Source organism: Meleagris gallopavo, chromosome 21, assembly GCF_905368555.1.
Source record: "Meleagris gallopavo chromosome 21, MGAL_WU_HG_1.1, whole genome shotgun sequence".
In the NCBI taxonomy this organism is placed as follows: Eukaryota; Metazoa; Chordata; class Aves; order Galliformes; family Phasianidae; genus Meleagris; species Meleagris gallopavo.
This window is the reverse complement of record NC_139424.1, coordinates 8,112,980-8,135,195: the sequence shown is the minus strand read 5'-3', so window position 1 is coordinate 8,135,195 and position 22,216 is coordinate 8,112,980. Positions and strand designations below refer to the sequence as shown.

General features: G+C 44.1%; 3 protein-coding genes across 5 annotated transcripts; 1 reads left to right on the top strand and 2 right to left on the bottom strand.

Moving 5' to 3' along the window:
• Positions 1 to 1,844: 1,844 nt before the first annotated feature.
• Positions 1,845 to 4,146, bottom strand: PIGW (phosphatidylinositol glycan anchor biosynthesis class W). Of its 2 annotated transcripts, none has more exons than XM_085240889.1 (2): positions 4,015 to 4,146; positions 1,845 to 3,357 (listed from the first exon to the last, which is right to left on the bottom strand). In XM_085240889.1, the coding sequence occupies exon 2, from the start codon at positions 3,341 to 3,343 to the stop codon at positions 1,850 to 1,852; it is 1,494 nt and encodes a 497-aa protein (XP_085097015.1). In that variant the 5' UTR covers positions 3,344 to 3,357; positions 4,015 to 4,146; the 3' UTR covers positions 1,845 to 1,849. The 2 variants fall into 2 exon arrangements, with proteins under 2 accessions (XP_085097015.1, XP_010720321.2); XM_010722019.4 differs by lacking the exon at positions 4,015 to 4,146 and adding an exon at positions 3,591 to 3,733.
• A 136-nt stretch (positions 4,147 to 4,282) lies between these two features.
• MYO19 (myosin XIX) lies at positions 4,283 to 20,446 on the top strand. 2 transcript variants are annotated; one of them, XM_010722020.3, is made up of 24 exons: positions 4,283 to 4,537; positions 5,811 to 5,955; positions 6,647 to 6,795; positions 7,010 to 7,123; positions 7,850 to 7,982; positions 8,194 to 8,263; positions 8,369 to 8,471; positions 8,684 to 8,780; positions 9,280 to 9,356; positions 9,757 to 9,847; positions 10,823 to 10,994; positions 11,273 to 11,346; positions 11,437 to 11,558; positions 12,784 to 12,897; positions 13,039 to 13,215; positions 13,488 to 13,634; positions 14,099 to 14,206; positions 14,772 to 14,842; positions 15,794 to 15,903; positions 17,622 to 17,785; positions 18,306 to 18,435; positions 18,618 to 18,703; positions 19,037 to 19,330; positions 19,670 to 20,446. In XM_010722020.3, the coding sequence occupies exons 1-24, from the start codon at positions 4,283 to 4,285 to the stop codon at positions 19,796 to 19,798; spliced, it is 3,132 nt and encodes a 1,043-aa protein (XP_010720322.2). In that variant the 3' UTR covers positions 19,799 to 20,446. The 2 variants fall into 2 exon arrangements, 1 of the variants encoding a protein (XP_010720322.2); XR_014887584.1 differs by lacking the exons at positions 19,037 to 19,330; positions 19,670 to 20,446 and having other exon boundaries at positions 18,287 to 18,435.
• Positions 20,447 to 20,493: 47 nt separating this feature from the next.
• On the bottom strand, positions 20,494 to 22,212 carry ZNHIT3 (zinc finger HIT-type containing 3). Its single transcript, XM_085240892.1, has 4 exons — positions 22,065 to 22,212; positions 21,904 to 21,935; positions 21,643 to 21,789; positions 20,494 to 20,989 (listed from the first exon to the last, which is right to left on the bottom strand). The coding sequence occupies exons 1-4, from the start codon at positions 22,142 to 22,144 to the stop codon at positions 20,799 to 20,801; spliced, it is 450 nt and encodes a 149-aa protein (XP_085097018.1). The 5' UTR covers positions 22,145 to 22,212; the 3' UTR covers positions 20,494 to 20,798.
• Between the last annotated feature and the right edge of the window lie 4 nt (positions 22,213 to 22,216).

Genomic DNA, 22,216 nt, shown 5'->3' with positions numbered 1-22,216 from the left:
TCAGCTTTGTCACACCCTGTTAATGCCTTCATGCTGAGCCACCTTGATAGACTTTGCTCTCAGGCAGAGCTCATTGCAGGCCTTGTGCTTCAAACATTTCAGAAATGAATATCCGTGAGTTATTGTCACAAATGAGTCAGGCCAATCGGCAATGGAGGCCTTTCTTCCCTAGGCAAGGTTTGGGGTTGTTTTAGAATAAATATATACACCAGCTACCAGGAAGCACTGCTAACAACTCTGACAGTCGTGCTTATTGCAGTTGTTCCTCGTACAATACAGGCTGTTTTCCTTTAGTTCCATAGACTGTAAGGCTATAACTTGGAAGTAAACAAGCATGAACTCAGTGTGTCCATGGTATATAATCATCAGTCTGCATCTTTCTATTGGCGAAAGCCTGAGAGAACCTCATAAATTTAAGAACATTCCCCAGCATGTCTGCTTTAAGGAATCTGATTTGGAGGCACTCCTAGGCTCCGTTAGGTTTTATGATTCACTGCATTCAAGAGAGAAGGAAAAAGTTGAAATATGACCCATGTGCACTCCTGTCACTCCACTAACATTAGGCATTCATCATCAGCTATCACCTATATTCTATACTGTTTATATCTTGCATTCTTGAATTCCTCATGATTTTTAAACATATTTCTCTTCTCAGTGACTTAATGGCGTCAAGAACAGTCTTAACAAACTTAAGGAAGTGAATGAAAAGAGTGTTCTGCTCTGAGCTTGCAAGAAGACTGTGATAGATGGAGAACCTGAGCACATCTCTCACCAACACACATCGGTACCCTGACCTACTGCAGCGTGCTGCTTTCCATTTGCACACAGCCTGCTAACAACTCACATAGAACATTCCCATTTCAAGACATCTCAGCTGTCAAAACACTACTAAATGAGCTACTGTTTAAAATAACTTTACAGACAAATATGTGGGCATTGAGTACCTTAAAGTAGAGCTGAAGACCATATTCTACAGCACTCCTAAAGATGAGCTGTCACAGCATGTTGGTACGCAGGCTGTGGGTGAATTAGCTTTGGATCTTTGTGTCTTCTTAGAGAAGTCCGTGCAGCTCTTATTATCTGCACCACAAATCCCAGCAACTCCTGTATGAATTCATCTGCCGTGGGGTTTTATCGTGCTTCAGACTGGGTCTTCATTTACATTCAGCACTGAAGGTGAAAATAAATGTAGCTTTAATTCAAAGGCTAATTTAGATGTCAATCTATGATTAACATTCCACACACCATTACTGCCATCAAAGTTGAATATATGCACAAATCTTTCTGGGGCCAAAGCATTTTAAAGCATCCACTTACTCTACGCCTTTTAGATAAAGAATTACTCTTATCTATTATTTATGCAAGGACCTTAACGAACTAAATCTTTACAGTTAAGTCTCTCTCTACATAATTACTCATGTTTTTCATCTGGCTTCTACTCCATACACTGTTACTGAATTTTACCAGCACTGGAATGTAAACATACCTCTTGAATTCATTAATCACATAACGTTATTGTTCTGCATACATGCTTCCTTCAGAAAGATGTACATTAATGTCTCTCTATCAGCACAAGTATTCAGCAAAGCAAAAAGAAGGGAAAAAAAAGAAAATTTTTCAGGGAAAAAGGTTTCTCAACAGGTAACAGCACTGACTGCATGGTTTGGTGAAACAAAGTATAAAAATGAATGAGTAAAAATAACAGTAAATATCCATAGGTCATAAAAAGCTGTTATAAATACTACGTTATAAAATGTTATATCTATGTTATTGATAAATATAGAAAAGATACTTCTTTTTTCATTAATATACAGCAAAGTGTAGCTAGTCTCCTTCAGACAGAGTGGAATCACCAAAATTTTAATACTATATTTTTGGCATGCAATATATACATAATGAAACAGTTAAGAAACATATACACGTGCAGTATACATAATGTTACTGCAGCCCTGCTGTGGATGGTATCTATCATTACATTCACAATACCAGTCAGAACATTCGCTAATAAAAAAAACAGTAACTGATTTTTATTAATGGCAGCAATCAGGCAGATGTGCACAGCCCCTGCTTGCCGCTGCTCCCTGCTGTCTGCAGCCTTCACAGCACGCCAGCACGAGGGCACAGCAGAGCCCTTCACCAGAAGCTTTGTGAACACCAGCACGAGATCAGCCACCACGAAGCTGACAAAGAGGATCAGGCAGTGAGCGATGACCCACAAGCAGTAGGACAGATTGGCCATGCGGCGGGACACGGGGTCTACGTGGGCTTGGGATATGTGGAGAAACACAAAGAGCACCAGAGCTGCCAGCAGCAGGAGGCACGCTGCTCCCATCCAGTCTTTGACGGAGTCTCTGCGCTTCAGCAGATAGAGCCCCACCTGCACACTTGCCATGTATATGGCTAGGTACCCAAAGAGGGACAGCAGCCCTTCCCTGTTGGCATTCAAAAAGCCTGTCCTACTATCTTCGCCATTGCTGCCGTGCAAGACAAAGGTCTTCAGAGAGGTAAGGTTAAGAATGAGCTGATAAAGTACAGCAACAGTCACAGCCACGATCCAAGATTTATTTTTGGGAAATATGGCCAACAGCAGAGATGCCACAAGCCTCACAAGTGCTAAGGTAAAGAAAAAATTCCAGTGCACACCATACTCTGAAACGTGCTCATGGTACTCTATAGATTTAACACTAAGGAGTCGTCCAATGCCAAGAACAACCAACGGCCAAATGGCAAAAAGCTGCTTGGCCAGACTGGAGAATTTGGGTTGTGTCACAGCCGCTTTTTGTCGAACTTCGGGACAAACGAGAGCGTTACCAAAAATGAAAGCTCCAACCCCCAGGTCCATAACTCCTGTTCCATAGGTCTCAGTTTTGGCATATCGTCGTGGAAACTGTGGGAAATCCACTGCTAAGATGCTGATGGAAGTCAACACATTGACATAAACACGGAACACGGTTATGGCCGGAATGTAGTCCGGATCCAGGTACGTGTTCTGAAAGCCTTTCACTATTTGCCTGAAGGGCACCTGGCTGTCATGCTGTCTTTGGCGGTATATCGTAAAAAATATCCCCGCACAGAGGGCTGCGAGGATGGCTGGAAGCAAGAACAACACTGAAGACAGGACTGTGCAGGAGAACAGCAGAGGGACGACCAGCACACCGAAGTCCAGCAGCAGGCCGGACGGCCTCGAGCTTAAAGGCTTCCCGCGATGCCGGCAGAGCAGCACCAAGAGCAGCCCTCTGCAAAGCAGGCAGAGCGGGGCCAGCGACATGCCCAGGGTCAGCTCCAGCAGGCCGGTTCCGTTCAGGTTACTGACGAAGGCTTCTTTCAGGTGCTTCTGCGACATCCCGCTTCCTTCCTCTGAAATGAGAAGCACGAACCGGAGTCGGTTCCGTGGAGCAGGACTCAAAGCCTCTCCCTCGATGAGCGCTACGGGCAGCTCGGTGCGGACAGCCGTGGGCTGCAGCAGCCGCAGCGTCCCGCACAGCTCGCCGTGCCCGGGGAAGCCGAGCAGCCGCTCCGCTCCGACGAGACGCTTCAAGTCCTCGCTCCCCAAACTCTCTAGATAGCAAATACATTGTAAGCAAGCATACCGCTCTGCGGATACGAGGAGGACGCGAGCCTGAAAGTCGCAGCTGCCGCTCCTCCCGCCTTCGGTGCAGCGCCCCGCCGCCCGCAGCGTTCAGCCCGTCCCGCACGACGTAAACGCAGCCCGCGCTCCCCGCCCGCACTTTCCTCCGGCAGCGGCGTGCAGCTGCTGTTCCGCAGCGCCCGATTCGCTACGAGCCGTGCCCGCAACCCCCGCCCCGTCTCCTCCTCCTACTCCTCCTCCCCTTCCTCCCGCCGCCGCTCCGGTCCGCTCCGCGCCGTCCGCTCGGCCCGCGGTTCCCGGTGAGAGCGGCCCGGGGAGGATCGCGCCCGCGGGGACCGCTGAGAGCTCAGCGGGGAGCGGGCCGGACGCGGCTCTGCCCTCCGCGGCGGTCGTGCCGCCGCCCGGGACGGGCTGAGCGCGCTGACCTTGGGGCTGCCCGCCGTTCCGTCGGGTGGGATCGGGGCCGGGCCGTCCCCGCGGCCGGCGGTCCCATCGGCACGTCCTGCCCGGCGCCGCGGCGCGGGATCCGCGTGGGAGCGGAGCAGGCGGGAAGGACCCCGCTGCGAGCTGCTGTGAGTCACCGCTCGCCGCGCAGCACCGCTCCCGTGACGCCGTCACAGCCGCGAACCTTTCCTTGCGTAGCTCTGTGCGCCTTCCTCCCTTCTTAGCGGCGGGACTCGGGGATGCCTGCGGATGCCCGCCGGGGAACTTCGCTTTCTTGATTCGAGAGAGCGGCGGTTTGCAGTTGGATGCGGATCCGCTCCGCTGCCGTCGGATCTGCGTGCGGAGCCCCGCGGAGTGGCGCGGCTCTCCTTGTCCTCAGCGCTCCTCGTTGTGTTGAAGGGCTCTGCGGGCTGGGTTGCACGAAGGACCCCGAGCTCAGCCCCTGTCGCACCGCCGGAGTCGCCCGCAGCGCAGCGCTGGAGAAGTGCCAAAATGCCAAAGCAGGTAAAAGAAAACCGGGAACTGTGTGAGCTGAGCGCGTTTGTACCGCCGGGAAGCGAGTCTCGGTTGTTTCCCTGCAGCCAGGGTTAGGTAACTGCTAACGGATATTCACCACGGCTTCAGGAGCTCGACTGCACCCATTAAGTGTGTGGTTTTGAGCTGCGTTACTAACGCACTTTTGTGCTGTGTTGCCCTTACAGTAAGTGGTGATTTTTGTCACGCCGTTGGCATGAATGGGGTGATGTTAATGCAGGGAGCAAGCAATCCTTAAGGACTGACAGCTCTGCAGTACAGCTGTCACAAGTCATTCATTGTGTAGAAATAATGTGACGCTATTCATTAACTTGGTTAACTTGTAAAGAATTGCAGATTTCCGCTATTAAATACAAATGAGCAGGGTTACTCTGAAGGAGTTCTGACAGGAGATGGGGAGCAGAAAAAGAATATCCAGAATGCAAAAATCAGGACTGGCGTCTCTTCCCTTCCAGCCCCAGCGTAACAAGCAGGACCTGAAATCTCTCTTCTGGCTAAGTTTTCCATTACACTTGGAACAGATGTGCCCTTCCAACTACTGTTGTCAAGGGCATGGGAGCCTGGAGGCTGAGATTTAAATACTTCAGTGATTCAAAGGAGACAAATCTTCACCTAATATAATCTTCACCTCTTACAGTGTTAGCAGTCCTTTCTCCTGGCTGCAATGCACGCAGTCTTCAACTTCATTCTCAGGACCCTCTCTCTGCTCTGAAAATAGAAGCCTCTCCTAGGAAAACTGTTGTGTTGGACCTCAGTGCTTTCAACTCTGCAGCCAGTCCTGCCTGCTTCCCTCTGCCCAAGGCAGTGTGTGTATTGAGTGGGTGATGTCCATAGGCTAAAAGTATTCAGTTTAAGATCGCTGTACAAGCATGTCTGTGCTGAATGACCTGCACAATTGCAAGCGATGGACCCTGTGAGTTTTAGGACACATTCTTTTTGGGCACCTTTGCTTACAGCCTGTACTGCCAGCAATGAATTCAACTTACAGTGCTGTCAGCCTGCCATCTCTCATATGGCAATAATACTTTCTAAAAACAGAGCGTGCCATGGGAAGCAGTGATGCAGAGGGAGGGCACTGCTTTCAAACTGGGAGGAACAGCAGCTCCAACACTAAATTATTATTCCTGCTGAACCTGTACATGTGTTACATGGATGTGGCAGAAGAGCTATAGCTCGTAGGGAGTGAAGTGACAGTCCTGCTATACTCAGCCATGGACTGGTGCTGATCTGACATCCTCCCTAGGTAAACTGCCAAAGAGAAGATTCTGTCAGCCAGAATGACATGAATGAATCATTTGAAGAAGAAGTCAGAGCTTTTCTCAGTGATGAAGAAAAGCTGCATCTTATTGATGATCTCACAAAAGTTAATCCAGTGACGACGACGACAGGTGAGCAGTCAGCCAGGAGATGCACTTCCTGAGGGGTCCCTTTCCCTGCTGGCTACTGATACGTGGTCATTACTGTTCCCACTAAAGCCTACTCAAATCAGCTTTGTTAAAAAAATTGTCAATGCTTTTATTGTAGATTTAGCCATACTGATCTCTCAGCAAGCTTTGCATGCCAAACTCACATTTGTATTGTTGGTTCAGGTGGCCAGTGGTTGGTTAAGAGTTTATGGTGCTGGATTGCTCCTGCATGATCTTGTGACTGCAGTTCAGTTTTATATGAACATATCAGGAAACAAGGTTCCAATGTAGATTCAACAAACGTCCATAAAATTGGTTTGGAAAAGTGAATTCCTCACCTGCTCAGACAAGCTAAGGCATCTTCCTCGTGCAGATGGAGAATGATTGCCTCTGTCTGCTCTGCAAATGTACAGCTTTGCTTTCTAGGACGTGCTGTGTACAAGCTCATAAAAGCATGCGATTTAATGAATTGTAGAGTTAAAGTACTTAAGCTTCTTAAGAACAAGGGCAACCTTTAAAGGCGTAATTATGTATATTAGATCTGTAAGTTTCTCCTGGTCACCTTCTCATTCTCTGCTAAACATAACAGATAACATATCTGAAGATTTTTGTTACAAACAGGAAGAATCAAATACACTTTTCAAAATACGCTAATAGAAGGTGTATCTTTCAGTTCTGAAATGTCTTCAAGCAAGATACACAGTAAACTTGTTTTATACAAATGCTGGCTGCAGCCTGGTGGCTTTAAATCCATTTCAACCCATCTCCTGCCTCTATTCACCTGAGCTTATAAGAGAGTACCATGTTGCTGTTCGCCCCCAGGTAATCCTTCTATTTGAAATCCCTGTCCTCCTGCAGGACCCTGATTTCAGGTTCTTCAAAATCTCTGTGTGAGCAAAATAATTCTGAATGATGAAACCCATTTCTACTGAAATGTTCTACTTTCAGACAAATGCAAGAAGACCCTTGCTGTCTGTTGCTGTAGAACTGTGTAATTACTGTTCTCTTAAACGTGAATATTCTGTTTTGCTGCCAGGATTTAAAACCTCACATCTTTGCAGTGGCCGAAGAAACCTACAGAAATGTTCAAAGCCAGATAGACCCCATAAACCAGTCTATCATTGTTAGTGGAGAAAGTGGTGCTGGGAAGGTAAGGAGATTGTTTTCTGTTGTCCTGACATTGCTTTTATTGTTTGAGATTTGGTAGTGATTTGCAGTGCAGAATACTTCAGTGAGCAAAGAAGACAGAGCGTGTAGCCAGCCTGCTCTAGCAAGAGTCTCTTGACATATGCATAAAGCATTAAATGGTTGCTGCAGTCAAACAGACTCAAAGTAACTGCTCTCTAGGTGACATCTGCCACTTGTAGAAGGGCTAGATTTGAATCCTTCAATAGGAATTGCACCTGAGTTGAAGTCTCAGCTTAGTCAGTTAGGGAGGTCGTGTCTCAGCAAACCCTTAAGAAGCAGGAGAGTTCAGACCCTGTCCTAGCTCCCTCTGTAATATCCATTCCTATTCAGCAAAATACTTGAGAATATTTTTAAGCCCGAGAACGTGGTTTGCTGAGTGTTAGTAACTCAAAGTCTATTTATATTCAATTCATCTTAAAATACTAGCTATTAATTCTAGCTAAGCTTCCAGATGGTTACATCTTGGTCAAGCTGCCATTCAGCAAAGCACTTTGATTCCAGTAGGATTTACATGTGTATCTGTTGCACATAAGCTGATGCACAAGAAGTTTTGGCTGAGCTGGAGCTATAAACCTGACATCATTACTCTCCAGCATCGTCACCAGGTGCATACTGTGTTCTCAGAAGCTAGCACTGTTTCACTAACTGACATAACATGGTAAGAGCAAAGGCCTATTGTCTCTTGCAGACCTGGACATCTCGCTGCCTTATGAAATTTTATGCTTCTGTTGCTGCTTCTGTTACCTCCCCAAAAGGCAATGAAACTGTGGAACGGATAGAGAAGAGAGTGTTGGATTCCAATCCTATCATGGAAGCATTTGGTAAAAGTAGCTTTTTTAACAGCATGGACAAGTAGTGGCCACGGTGGGAATTTTCTTTTTTAATGTACAAATCTAAGTTACCTCTTGTTCCTTTCCTTAAAAGACAAAATCTTCAAATACTGGAACTGTATACAAATCAACTTTAATGTCTGTATGTCCTACATGGAAGAGTAAAATCACTGATGATGATGTGATTCTGGTAATTTCACAGGAAATGCATGTACTCTGAGGAACAACAACAGTAGCCGTTTTGGGAAATATATTCAGCTTCACTTGGACAGGTAATAATTACTGTTTAGATAGCTTATCTATTGTCTTCTCCCTCTAAATTTGATGAGGGGAATTTTGTTAAAATCTGCGCTTTTCCCTTTTTTTTTTCCCTCTAGGTTTCACCATCTGAGTAGTGCTTCCATTCAGACTTTCCTTTTGGAGAAGACAAGAGTTGCCTATCAGGCCCCCAATGAAAGAAACTTTCATATATTTTATCAGGTTTGAGTTCAGTTAGTTTTGCTAAATGTTTCTGAGAAACACTGGGTATGAAATCACCAGATTTAGCACAGTTGTAACTTCCAATATTTAACAGTTCATCTGTCTGCCATGCTTCCAAATTAATCCGTACTCCCAGTCAATTATTATTCTCTATCTACAAGATGTGAATACCCAATGCAAAATCTGGTCATTACTTTATTTTCTGTCTCCAGATCACAAAAGGTGCCACTGCAGAGGAGAGACTGGCATGGAACCTTCCAGAAGGGGCTGACTACCGGTGGCTGCCAAATTCTGAAAGAAACTTAGAGGGTAAAGATTAGTTTCACAAACTGTCCATCGATAACAGATGTAACTTTGAGGGAAGACAGGTAAAAATGCATCTGTTTCATTAAGTCCTGTGACCCAGGTTAGTCATCCAGCACTCTCCTGGCCTGGCCAGAGCAGATTTTGCAAAGCCATCTGCATTAATATGATTCAGTTTTAAGTTTCAGTTTGCATTGCTAATAGTTTTCACCTGACTTGAAACTGCAGTTTCTGACCTTGCAAATTTGCATTGCTCTGTGGTTATGTTTAAAACCACCTTGTCTTTGGATGCGCTTCAGCAACCTGCTGCCCAACTTCACAGCCCCAGAGCCAGCAGTAAATCTGTGATTTGATTCTCCAACTCTGGTTTGGGATTTACCAAAATAACAGCTGGTTTCCTCGATCTTTTCTGACAATTCCAGCTGAACTGGACGTGGAGGAGATTGTTCCACATGCCTCTGTGTGCATGGCTTTCTTACTAAATAACACCTGTTTGGCTTTTCAGAGGACTGCTTCGAGGTGACCAGAGATGCAATGTTTCACTTGGGCATTGACCACTCCACTCAGAACAATATTTTCAAGGTCAAGTATAATGCATGGTCACCACAAAGCTCACGACAATGTTTATAATATCTTTTTAGCATTGGGATTGATGTACATCTGCTTCTGTAGAAATGTCCAGATGTCCATGGGTTGTTTGGCAGTGCTGCCTGGAATGGCTGCAGCTACACATTACATTGCATAACCAAATATTAGTTTTTAACCAAAAGCCTACACCTGTGAACTGTAGATTTCTTTCAGTAATGCTGCACGAGGAATTACTGTAGAAACTTGGAATCTTCTTCCTTTCTGTTGTTTTCTTTTTTTGGTTTGTTTTGTACAGAAATGTTTTGATTTGCTCTGTTCATGCGGCAAGGCCAAGAGGACAATGCCTTGCAGCAGAGCTCTGTTTTAGAAAACTCAGTGCTTGATTATCTTGCAGGTATTGTCAGGCCTTCTCCATCTTGGGAACATTCAATTCTCTAATCCAGTGGATGAATCTCAGCCTTGTGAACTAGAAGACAAAGCCAAAGGTGAGGCACCAAGCACGCTGTACTTTAAAGACTATTGCTATCTTCGAGCAGATGTCTAGTAGAAAGGATTAATATATTCTTCTGCTTGATAAGAGACTATCAGGTTCATAGGCAGACGAAAGTTTAAGTGTGCTTGTGTTCCAAGCTTCATGGTTTCAAACTACTGCACAAAATCTGAGAGATAATACCCTTATGTTACATGTCATGGCAATTGTAGCATTGGAGTGTCATTTCAGAAGGATTACTGGCAGGCCTGTTACAACTGATTGTAATCTTTCACTGACATCACAAGACTTCCATAAATCTGATCTAGAGTGGAAAGCAGGACTTTTACATTTTCAAAGCAGGGCTTTGAAGTTTTCCTGATAAAGACTAACATTCCGCACAATCAGAGCAAATCTGCTAGGTTGCTGCACAGCACGTAGGTTGTTCTGCATATCTTTAGGAGATGCAAAGCTCTAGTTTTCCTTCAGAACTAAAGCTGTCCTGAACAATGAAATTTCATACTATTATTTCACATGCTCTGAATTCACACTGCTGAATATTCAAATAGTATTGAATACAGCTCAGGTTAGCAACATCCTAAATCCTTTGTTTGCAAATACTCGTTTCTCTAATGAAGAGAAGTTCCTGCTCAAAAAAGGTGAACCAATAACAGGGACGTAACCTAGAGAGTAATCTCTGTGGTGCTCACTTCAGTGTAGCAAACTTCTGACTTTTTTGATACTGTTGTTTCATCTTAAATAGAGTACTTGCAATTGTAGGGATACTGTACATGCAAATTAAGAGGCTGATTGTACAAAACTTTCTTCTGAGTTTGGGAAAAACGATGCAAAGCCCCACATTTGAGTTGGGCAGTTCACAGAAGAGCTGGGTTTTTTAGTATCATCCCTAGACCTTCCATAACCTAAAAGGACAGGCATTCATTTGACACTCCAGATAGATAATCTTGAAACTTTTTTTCCCTTGAGTAAGACTTTGTGAAGACTGCAGGAGACCTGCTGAAGATACCTGTGGAGGAGCTACTGGAATCATTAAGAATTCGAACAATAACTGCTGGGAAACAACAGCAAGTCTTCAAGAAGCCGTGCTCTAGAACTGAATGTGACACTAGGAGGGACTGCCTTGCCAAAGTGATCTATGCTAAGTAAGGACATGCAGGCCAGGCTGCTGTGCTAATCCATGCAGTTTTTGTGAGGGAATAGAGCAGCCAGGGAGTCCTCCTTTCCCTGGCTTTCTGCTTGGACAAAAGAATAGCATAACCCTGCCTTTCCCTTTGACACACCTTTGATTCAGTCACAGATACTGACGTAGCTGCAGTATCTATTAGATCTACAGAGAACTGCTGTTTTATTGCACGAATTTTGTTTGGGCAGTAAGAAAAGCAAGCACTTTTCCAACTAATTCAGTTGTTATTGTCCACAGATTGTTTGAATGGCTTGTTTTGGTCATAAACGAAAGCATTTACGCAGACACATCACTGTGGACCAGCTTCATAGGTATAGTTTTTCATCCCTGGTTTAACTGAGCAACCCTAAGCCCTTCAGCCTTCTCCCAGATTAAAATGCACTATCTTATGATACTCCTAGGTTTGTTGGATGTTTATGGTTTTGAAGCCTTCCCTGAAAACAACTTGGAACAGCTTTGTATTAATTATGCCAATGAGAAACTGCAGCAGCACTTTGTAGCCCACTATCTGAAGGTGCAACAGGTAACACTCCTCTAAGATCTAATGTCAAATATCTAATTTAAAACAGCATCTTTTGTCTCTCTGATTGTATTTCTCTGCTTCTGGTCAGACTGCAACCTTCAGTCAAGCAAACAATGCCACAGAAAATAGTAGGATGTGCTAAATACATTGCTGTCACTAACCTGACTGGCCATGCACACTGCTAATTCAAGGTCTCATCTAATATCTTTGAGAGTTACAGAGTTCCTGCCAGGCCCAGAGTGCTACTCTAGTAGGCTCCATTCAGTCCTGGTTGAATTTCTCCATATTACACACGCATTACTACTAATCTTTGTCATTAACTGGACTCTGTAAAATTGTTTTCGTAATGGTACCAACGTGACAGCACTTTCTGCCTCAGAGCATAGTTGTATCCATTTATTCAAGAGATAAATACCTCTTTGCCCTTAATTTGTGCTTTCATATACTAACCAATTTTTTTTTCCACCTGTCTTTGTCAGTATGCCAGGGGTTAATGGTCAGCGAAGATGGAAACTAAGTTCAAGCACACAGTCACTTTTCACTGATTCGTAACCTCTGTTTAATAGCATTCCTACCAGTTACTGCCTACCCTTTTAGCTCTCTTGATCTGGCTGTGTCCCAGACCACTTGAATGCCATTAGTGGCTGTGCTGAGCAAGCTTTTGGCAGGAGACTTGTAAAATAACCAGCCAAGGCTTCTGCTTATTAAGCACTCCTTATAGTTTATTCCATAATTCGGCATAAATACTGTACAAATGGTTTCATCTGATACCTTTGTCCATTTCCTTTTGGATCAGACTGGCTTAGTAAGCCTGGTTGGTAAAGTCTGGCACACAGTGGTAGGCTCAGGGCTGTGTCCCAATCTAAGCAGTTCCCTGCCCTTCAAGGGAAAACCCAGCAGAGCTTAATGTGACTTTGTTTACTTTGTAAAGCAGCTATGAAATTCTCACTGATAAATCTGTAAAGTTCCCAAATAATTAAACTAATTGTTCAAGTGGGATCTGCTGCTACGTACTCAGAAGCTACTTGGGATAAAATATCCTCGGTTGTTTTTTTTTCTTAAGATTCCCGCTGAACTCATGAACTGAGCTTTGGGTGAGTAGGTTGAGTCTGTGATTAACTTGTTTGCTTAAACAGTAACTGCATCATATGGTAAGAAAAAACAGGCAGTTATTTGAGCTCTAGTGCCCTCTGCTGCAGAACATTCAGTTTCTCTCTTTCTTTAGGAAGAATATGCATCTGAAGGTCTACAGTGGTCTTTCATAAAGTACCAGGACAACCAGAGCTGCCTTGACCTGATAGAGGGCAACCCTCTCAGCATTTTTTCTCTGCTGAATGAGGTAAGCGACCTGCTCATCCTTCTGGTCCAGTTGCACACCTTCCATTCCAAACCAGCAAAGAAAACACAAATGCTAAATTAGAATGAAACTTGCCACGTATTGCCTTTAAATAGTAAAAGACATCTTTTGTTTGTTATGCAGGAATGCCGTTTGAATAGATCCTCTAATCCTGACCTCTTTCAAACTCGGATTGAAAAAGCTTTGTCTGATAATCAATGTTTAAGTCGAGACAAGTTTAGTAAGAAGCCTAACTTCATTATTTCACATTATGCTGGGAAAGTCTGCTATCAGCTGGCAGCAATGGTGGAGAAAAATAAGGTAGGTGTTTTCAGAAACAGCTATTTAAAAAACAGACCAAAAGCAGATTTAGATTAAAGCATCACTAGTATGTATATTCAGCAATGTTTACTGACTCTGCACATCTTACTCCAAATAAATCATCTCAGATTTGAAACTACAGCTGTGGGTAAGTCACAGTTAGCAAAAGAAGTACTATTCCATCTACATATGGAGAACTTTTAGTAATCTGATTAAAAGGTGACAGGTTTCTGCCTAAGTCCAAATGCTAATGAGTCACATTGTGTTTGCAGGACCCCATTCCACCAGAACTTGTCCGTGTTCTGCAAAATTCTAAGGATGCTTTGCTTCAGAAATTATTTCCTATTGCAGAAAACCACCAAAATAATACGAAAACGCAGAATAGAGCGGCTGTTGTTACAGTGGTATCAAAGTTCAAGGTACATATGCTACTCAAGATTCTGCTTTCTAATGCTGTCTTCATAACTAGATGAGAAAACATTACAGTTGGAGCAAGATCAGTAACTGTTATTAAATGAGATGGCTGCAAACCTGAAATAGCATCAGGCTTCGATAATCTCTGGGTTTGGAGTTTTAACTCACTCAAGTTTTACCTTTAACAGCTGGGCATCTGCCTTTGCCAGGCTTTTTTGTATGTGTTCTTATTGGTAGGTTAGCTTCAACTAATGGCCCTGATACAGTTTTGAAACTTTCTGACTTTACCATCGGTCATTTTTAAAAGAATCCATATTGATATTAGCTGTGCTAATGCTAAAGTCATTCTTAGGGGGAAAAAAAAAAAAGAAAAAAAAAGGAGCTTTTATAGAATAGCACCAATTCACTAAACTACCTGTGGAGGAGGAAGCTCTTATTGCACCTGTATTTCTCCTGAATTTCTTTGCAGAGTTCACTTGAAAATCTCATGCAAATCTTGCACAGCACCAAACCACATTACATCCGATGCATCAAGCCTAATGCTGACTGCAAGGCAATGACTTTTAGAAAAGAAGAGGTAATTTCTCCAAAACCTTTCTTTACTAAGTCAGAAACTTCCCAGAAATAACGTGCAGGGCTTTGCATCGAGTCTCAGATGGCTGTGATTCACTTGCAAATCTCTTTTCACAGTATATTTCGAAAGAATGTTTTTTTCTTTGAAATTTCCAAGATAAATGTCCTTTCAGAATCAGTGATGAAGCATGTCTAAAATGGCACTGTTAAGCTCAGCAGCTTGTTCAACTTAATTGTTGCTGTGTGAGAAATTCTCTTACCACAGTGCTCATGGGTTATTTGGGATGATAGCTTCTCAGCTCACAAAGTAGATAAAGTTCAGCTGGCTATGGCTACCCTGCTCACAAAGATATCTTCACAGTGCAAACACACAACAAAAGTCTGCTTGGGTGTTAGAAAATGCTCATTTGTAATCTCCTTCTCCACGCTCTCCATTTGTTCCCTAACCACCAATGTGGTGGCTGAGCAGAGCTGAACATGGCTTGGGTTGAGTGCATCCCTTGCACACCTTCACTGCAGCTTCCACAAAGAACAAGTGTTTTTCTAAAACAACTCAATTTGTGCCTCAGGTTCTTAGCCAGCTTCAGGCATGTGGAATAGTTGAAGCCATCACCATCAGTGCAGCAGGCTTCCCTATTAGGTAAGGCCAAACTTCTTGAGCAATGTCTTGCATAATACATTTCTATAGCAATTCGTGGTGTAATAGTTATTCTGAAGAGCTTTTAAGTGGGAAATCCAGATATTTAGTAGTCTCTTTTATACCACAAAGCCTTAGGGACTCTTTTAAAGCTATCTATCTGAAGGATTCTGCTCTGTGCTTGTTTGTAAGCTTATTCGAGCACCTTTCATAGTTTGGAGACAGCAATACCTGACACAAATCTGGACTGTTGTTCTGTGTTTTGGCTAATGAAACTGCTAGTTCAGGAAGCACAGAAGTGCAGTAACTGCACAGTAAGCAGCCTGAGAGCAGCTTTCATTCAAGATAATGAGATTCTTAAAAGTCTAGCCTAATACCTAACAAATTCACTTGTGTGTAACAACCCCCTGACCTGAGACCTCACTGTACCTTTCCAGTCTGAGAAGCTGCAGAAGAAATGTATTGACGTAGACTATCATGTACTAAAACTTTCTATTTTTCACTGCTTCTTAGTATCATTTGCAGCAATTGAAAAATACCTGAAAAAAAGGCATTCATCTAAGTGTGGTCTTCTTCAGTACAATATCTATCATAGCCACTCATCTTCCTGCTTTTCTTACCATCTTTAGAGGATGGAGGGAACAAGGCCTGAGCTAGTCATGTTATTGACTGGAGTGAAACTTACTGACTTCATCTAAAAAGCGTAATTCCTGCTTAGTGTTTGTCACAGCTGAAAGTCCTTGTCTATTACTGGGCAACAGGTAGCCTCCTGAATTTCTTCAGTAAGTTTATAGTTTCTTACACGTTGGTGACTATATAGGCCTCAGTCTTTTTGCAGTCTATGAGTTGGATTTTTTAAGCCATTTTGCAATTTTTTCCCTTCAAAGGACAGATTATTTACCAGATAGTAAGAAATGATTCTAGCCTAGTATTAACTGTACTTTTGTCTACCAGGATCTCTTTTCAAAGTTTCACTGATCGCTATGAAATACTGAGAAAGTCACGTAGGTCCAGCAAAAACAGTGCATGTGATAAAAGCAATTACCATGCTGCCAAGGAAAAAGGTATGTTTGTTTAGATAATCTCTTTGCTATAAAAATGTCCCTGCACCAAGTTGATATCACATAGATCAGATGCAATAATTGTATTCAGCACTTAGAAACACCCACTATTCTCAAAATACATTTCTTACTTCTCTAAACTGACTTCAGTTTCTAATCTGCTTAATGCATATAGTGGGCTCTTTTCAAAAGAGCAAATCCTTCATCTTTACTACTGCTTTTCCATGTTCCTCTTTGGTAGAAGTAATTAGTTACGATGTAATATAATTTGATTTAGAAATAGTTAAGTAAACTTGAAAACCACTTACCTTTTTACTTATATTCCTTATCCTTCCTTTTCCCCCCCCCCCACTTTGTTTTCTTGCCAAACACACTGACCTTCTAGCTTACCTGGATTCTGCTGCTTCTTCTGCCTATTACAAACTTCTGTACACAATTCTTTTTTCTAAACAAGAGCGAGGATGGACGTTAAATACATAACCCAGTCTACCAGGTAATGTCTTTGGTGAGGCCCTGAAAAAGGAGCTCATCATCAGATAGTTACATTTAATATTGCAAGTGACTGCAAATCCCTTCCCTGTCCCAGATTAATCCCATCTTCTTGGGTCTTTTCAGCAATCAGTAGGTGTGAGAAATAAGGTCAGTAAGTACCAGCCTATTTCAGATATGTTTAATGGCTGGAAATCTGTTCACCCTGCTGAAATACAATGAAGCAATGAAGTACAGTCTGGAAAATTACTTACACTCCATATCTTTCTCCCTTAATTACAAACCCATTAGCTTCACTGTGATAGGTTAGTACTCCTTTTTATCTTCAGTGGGTTATAATCTGCAAACAAAGTAAAACAATTTCCTAAACATGAGGATAAGCTTTTCTTTTCCTATCAGCTTGGTCCTATGAACATAATGAGTCACCAGATGTCTTTCTGTATGCAAGAGTTGTTTGTATTTGTTTTCAGTGCCTTAAAATGCTCTCATCTCCTCACAAATAATTATAGCAGAAAAACAAACTGTATCCAGGATGAAAAGATACAATGACCATCACGTTCTGGCATTAGGCATGCAGAAAACTCATGCAGCATTGCCTTGAGCAATACAAATCTCTTTAAAGGACAGGTCTAAATTAAGTCTTCCTCTGTGTCCAAATAGGTTAATCTGGATAACCTGTTTTTCTTATCATGTAAAAAAAAAAAAGTCCCAGAGATGATTTTAATAACTTCTTACTGCCACAATAAACATACCTTTAGCATGTGTCCCTGATTCCTTGAGCCGCTTCCAATACCCTGTTAGAGCTGTGGAATTGCACAGCATTTGTTTTTTATTCCTGCATCTCTCAGTGCATGAAAGCTACCAGTGTAAATCCTTGCTTTTTGCTCTTTGTTCCCTGTAGTTTTGGGCTTTGGTTATTTCATTAGGTTTTCTCAGGGCTGCGCTGCTCTCCTTGTCTAGATCCACCCAAAATGCTACTTGAATATGCCACAATGGAGGTGATAATACAATACATTAGCATCCAAACCACATCCTCCTTTAAACACATTGTGCTGTCTTTCTAATTGTTAGCACATGGCAAAGTCTGTGCAGCTGCATTTTTCCCTAATGGCTAGAACTAGTAATATCTCAGCCATCACCCCCAGATGGCTACAGTGTCTCAGTGTAAAGGCCATAACCTGGTCTTGATTTCCAAATTTTGCAATTCCTTCTTTTCAATACTTCATTTGCAGGTGAAACTGCAGCGGTGGATGACAACAAAGCATCACGTTCTGTTGTCACTGAGATCCTGCAGAATGTTGTTACAGGACAAAGTGCTGCTGAGCCCACAAGGAAGGAATCAGAGAATACTTCAGTGTATTGTGGCAAAACCAAAGTATTTATGGCTAATTCTGTGGTAAGAGTGCCATTCCTCAGCTAACAGTTCTGGAATATACTTGTGCCTTGTATTGCTGGTATTCTCACTGTTTCAGCATGGATTACAGCTTTCCCTGGCTTCTGCTGGCAGCTTTAGCTCCTCTGACAGGAGGCCAAGCAGATCCTTTTTTGACAAATACAAAGAAGGCACTTCTGCACTTTTACAAAGCTTGCACACTGAAGGGTGTAGCTATTTAAAAAACAGACAAGTGAAACAAAACAAAAAACAACTCTCATTCAGTAGAGTTAGTTTTAAGCCAGCTGCTACTGTGACTTCAGGAGTGTGTTTTCCCCCACAACACTTTTTCCCCCTCAGATAGATATGCTTTCTACTTTAACCTTACATACTATATATAACTGTATAATAAGCATTAATGACATGCTGTCACCTGTAAAATATAAGCAATCTTGGGACCTGACAAGCAACAAATGATTGTAGAAGGGTTAAGAACACAGCTCTGTCCCTGACTATTAACTGCAGGTTCGTATCCTCAACACAGCTAGAGCAACTTGAAGCTAGAAGAGCAGAGGTGTTAAACAAGAAAGCATTTTGCATTCAGTGTTGCTGGAGAAGATTTAAACAGAAGAAACTTGCAAAGGAGAGAAGGTCTGCAACCCTCATCCAAGCAGGTAATTTGATGAGAGTGTGGCTGGACATAATGTAACTAGTAACATTTCCAGGTACACTGGGTATTTAAAGAATGGATATGCTAATTGAACATAGGAGAAGGCTTAAGTGCCATCTTTCTTACATTGTCTGCAACAGCTGCTGAGATTCTTTGTACTTAGATTTCTTTTAATTAAATCTTCAGCTGTTCGCTCCTGGTTAGCCAGGAACCGCTTCCAAAGGATGCGCAGGGCTGCAGATGTCATTAAGCGTGGATGGAGGAAATGGAAAGTAAGTATGACAGTACAGAAAAGGATTAAAGCTGAGTGAGTGAAGCTTTGTAGTGGTTTGAGAATTAATCTACCCCTATCAAGTAACTGTACAAAACCCACACTGTCAGTTCTTCAGAAAACATTTCTCAAACAGAAGCACAGAAGATGGATGCCAATCTTCTACAGCTGCTTGGAAGGTAGCTAAGGGCTGCAGAATTAATTTGTTCCTAATTATCTATAAAATGGGAAACCATCCCAAATGGTGTCCCATCCCTTATGTTGCACTTTGTTTCAGATTCTTTGTTTTGCAGTTTTACATTTTCTCAATATTTTTTCTACATCTCTTTATCAGGCAAAAATGGCTGCTTTAGCAGCAGTGGAATTAGATGAGGGCAATGAAAAGGCACCTTTCTCAGCAACATCAGCCAAATCAACATGCTCTTTGGAAACAGCCTGGCCTCTACATGCAGTCATTCAGTTCTGGCCTCTTGGCCTCGTCCTGTCTGCTGCGCCTGTTACCATAGTGGGACTCCGGAGAGAGCTGTCTCTGCTGGCATGCTTGAAAGTACTTCAGGGGATTGGCTGCTACAAGATGGAAAGCAGCTTCTTAGGCTGTGGCATCACTTCTATTAGAGCTCTCCCACAGGTAAGATACCTCACACAGCACAACTAACCTGTCATGAGGTCCGGATCCTAGAACAGTACTGGCACGAAGTCTGCTATCAATCTAGTTTTTCTTTCTTTCTTCACTGCTTTAGATGTGCAGGGATGGTTCTGATATTAATAGGTCAGGTTAGACATGGGGCTCAGCTGCGAGACCAACGCATGAAAGTTCTTGCTAATCTGTCATAGGAACAAACTGATCAAAGCTTTTAGTTGTACTTATCAGTTGCTTGTACAATAAGGCAGCGCTTTGTCTGAACAGCAGAACTAGATCACAGTCCTGCAAAGCATCAACTGGCCTCTCCACCTTGTTTTCTTGCAGGGCTCCGTCAGGTTTCACTGCAAGAAGTCTCCCCTGCATTACGCAAATGTCAGTCCTCACACAGCTGCCTATTCCATCACCGGTTTTAACCAGATTTTATTGGACAGAAAAGAACTGCTTCCAACATAACTTTTATCCGCATGTACGGAACTTTTTCCTTCAGAGAAGGACTGCCTGCAGGCTGCTGCTTTTCAAGTTACTCAACGTCCCTATCTGCTGCTACCTCAGTTTCCTATAATCATGTGTATAATCAGTGTATGCATATTATAATTCAAATTTAGAATGCAGGGGAGGCATTCCTCCTCTCACACACGCACATACTAGAGGAAATAATCAGTACTATGAGAAAATAGATCAAGTGCTTTAAAGAGTATATACTTGAACAGAACACTTCTAGCTGTACATGGTCAAAACAAGAGGCTGGTAATGAGATAGCAAAAAAGGCAAACACTTCTGATGTGTGCTGAGTTCTTGTTGGGAGGTACCACAAACATTTAGTAACCTGTGACCAAGGAAGTAAGTAGCAGTCAACTGTATCACTAAAGGCAGATGTCTCAGGGAAAAGCAAGACCAGACTCTTGCTTTTTATCTACAGGACCAAAATATATTGTGATCTGTGCATTTCTAACATGACCTAGCCAACAGCATTACCTCTGCAGAGGGTCCAAGGTTCTCATCAGGGCACACTATACCACCTCCGTTATGTACATGGGTCTTGAAAATGTTCAGCTTTTCTGTGTATGCCACATCTAAATAAACTCTTAAATATCTTGTGAAGGCGTATGACTATCCTCAACAAGGTCAACAAAAGCATTTCAGGTTCATTTTGTGGGTTAAGACAAATGCCAGTATATTTAATATAATTGTTACTGGGAAGTGGTATTTCCCACAGGTGACAAGATTTCTGTACCAAAAGAGGGCAAGTCCACATAATACCAAATTCAATTCCTAGCATCTGGAAATTTGTCCAGCACCATGTCATTGTTTATCAACTCTAAAATGAAAATTAGAGTGCTGACATTCGTGAGCAACCGAACTGGAGGGAATACATGGCACAGTGCACCGTGGGGCGCTGCAGAATGGCTTTTGTAAGAGGAAAAACCTGAAGAACGAAAAAATATTCCCAAGCTCACTCAGGAACAATGTTCTCCTTCTCTGGGGGTTCCACAATCCTCAAGCAGCAGTCTGCAAACTCCACAAAGAGTGGCTCTTGCATGTATTTTTTCATGAGAGAGCTTTTGTCTTCTGCTTGGTCAATGGTCAGCAGCAGCTGCCTGAGGTGTGGGTTCAGCAGCAAGCCTCTCAGTTCTTCTGATTCTCCTTTAAAGACAAGGACAAAAGATAATGAGTACCATTTTCACCTAAAGTCCCCACTGTAAAAGATTTGGTTTCTGTTAAGTGAGGCAGTTCAGCCCTCAAGCCAGAGAAGGCAGAAGCCCTTTCCTCTGTCAGAACCAAATCAGAGGATTAATCTCTGCATCTGCATGAAATCCACAGCAAATCCCACTTTGCAGCAAAATCTATGAGGTCATGCTCTTGTGATAACCAAGCACGGATACAGCACTGATCACAAACTAAATCCTCGCTTTCTGTTTTTATGCATTTCCTCCACCAGCACATGATCTCAAGTCGGTATCAGAGGCAGGGTCTGCCCCAGAGGCAGGGAACAGATGCCCCGGGCAGCAGGCACAGCCCTGAGCTGCTGGGGCTCACAGGACGCTGGGACACAGCTGTGACACAGGGTTTGGGCAGTGCCGTGTGGAGCCAGGGCTTGGACTCAAAGCTCCCTGTGGGTCCACTCCGGCGGGGACTATTCTGTGATTCCTCACTGCTCACTGCGCGCAGTCACAAACGCCGCTGTAAGCATCCCTACTTTGCGGGCACTCCCCCAAAGAGGCACCGAGCGGTGGCTGTCAGCGCCGTAACGTCCCGCCCGTTCGAGGCCGCCGCCCCCCCCCTCTTCCCCCGCTCACCCAGCAGCCGGAGTTTCTGCAGCGGGACGCGGTCCTGCTCGTCCTCCTCCGTCAGTATGTCTGCCACCGACCACGCGCTGTCTGCAGGAGAGCCGCGCTGCGCCGCCCGTTCCTCCGCCGGCGGTTCCCTCTGCGGCGCGCATCGCTCTGCGATAAGGGACAAGGCCCGTCACGGCCGCCCGGCCCACCGCACCGCACCGCACCGCAGCGCACCGCAGCGCACCGCACCGCAGCGCAGCGCTCGCTCGCTCGCTCACTCACCTCTGTGCGCCTTGCAGCACGGCACGGAGCAGCTGCGGGATGATAGCCGCCATTAGGCCGGCAGGTCCCTCAGAGAGGCGGCCCGCGGCCCCTCGGCCCCCCGCCCCGCTCCCCGCTCCCCCCCGCGCCGCCGCCGACCCTCCCCCCCGCCCGGCGCTCACTATGCGGCAGCGCAGCGCGGACAGCGGTACTTGGCGGCGCCGTCCGCCCGGCACACCGAGCAGAGCCCGGCCGCCCGCATGGCCGTCCGCAGCGCCCTGCCCCGCCCCGCCCAGGCCGGGCAGCAGAGCGCCGAGCGGGGACGGCAAGGAGC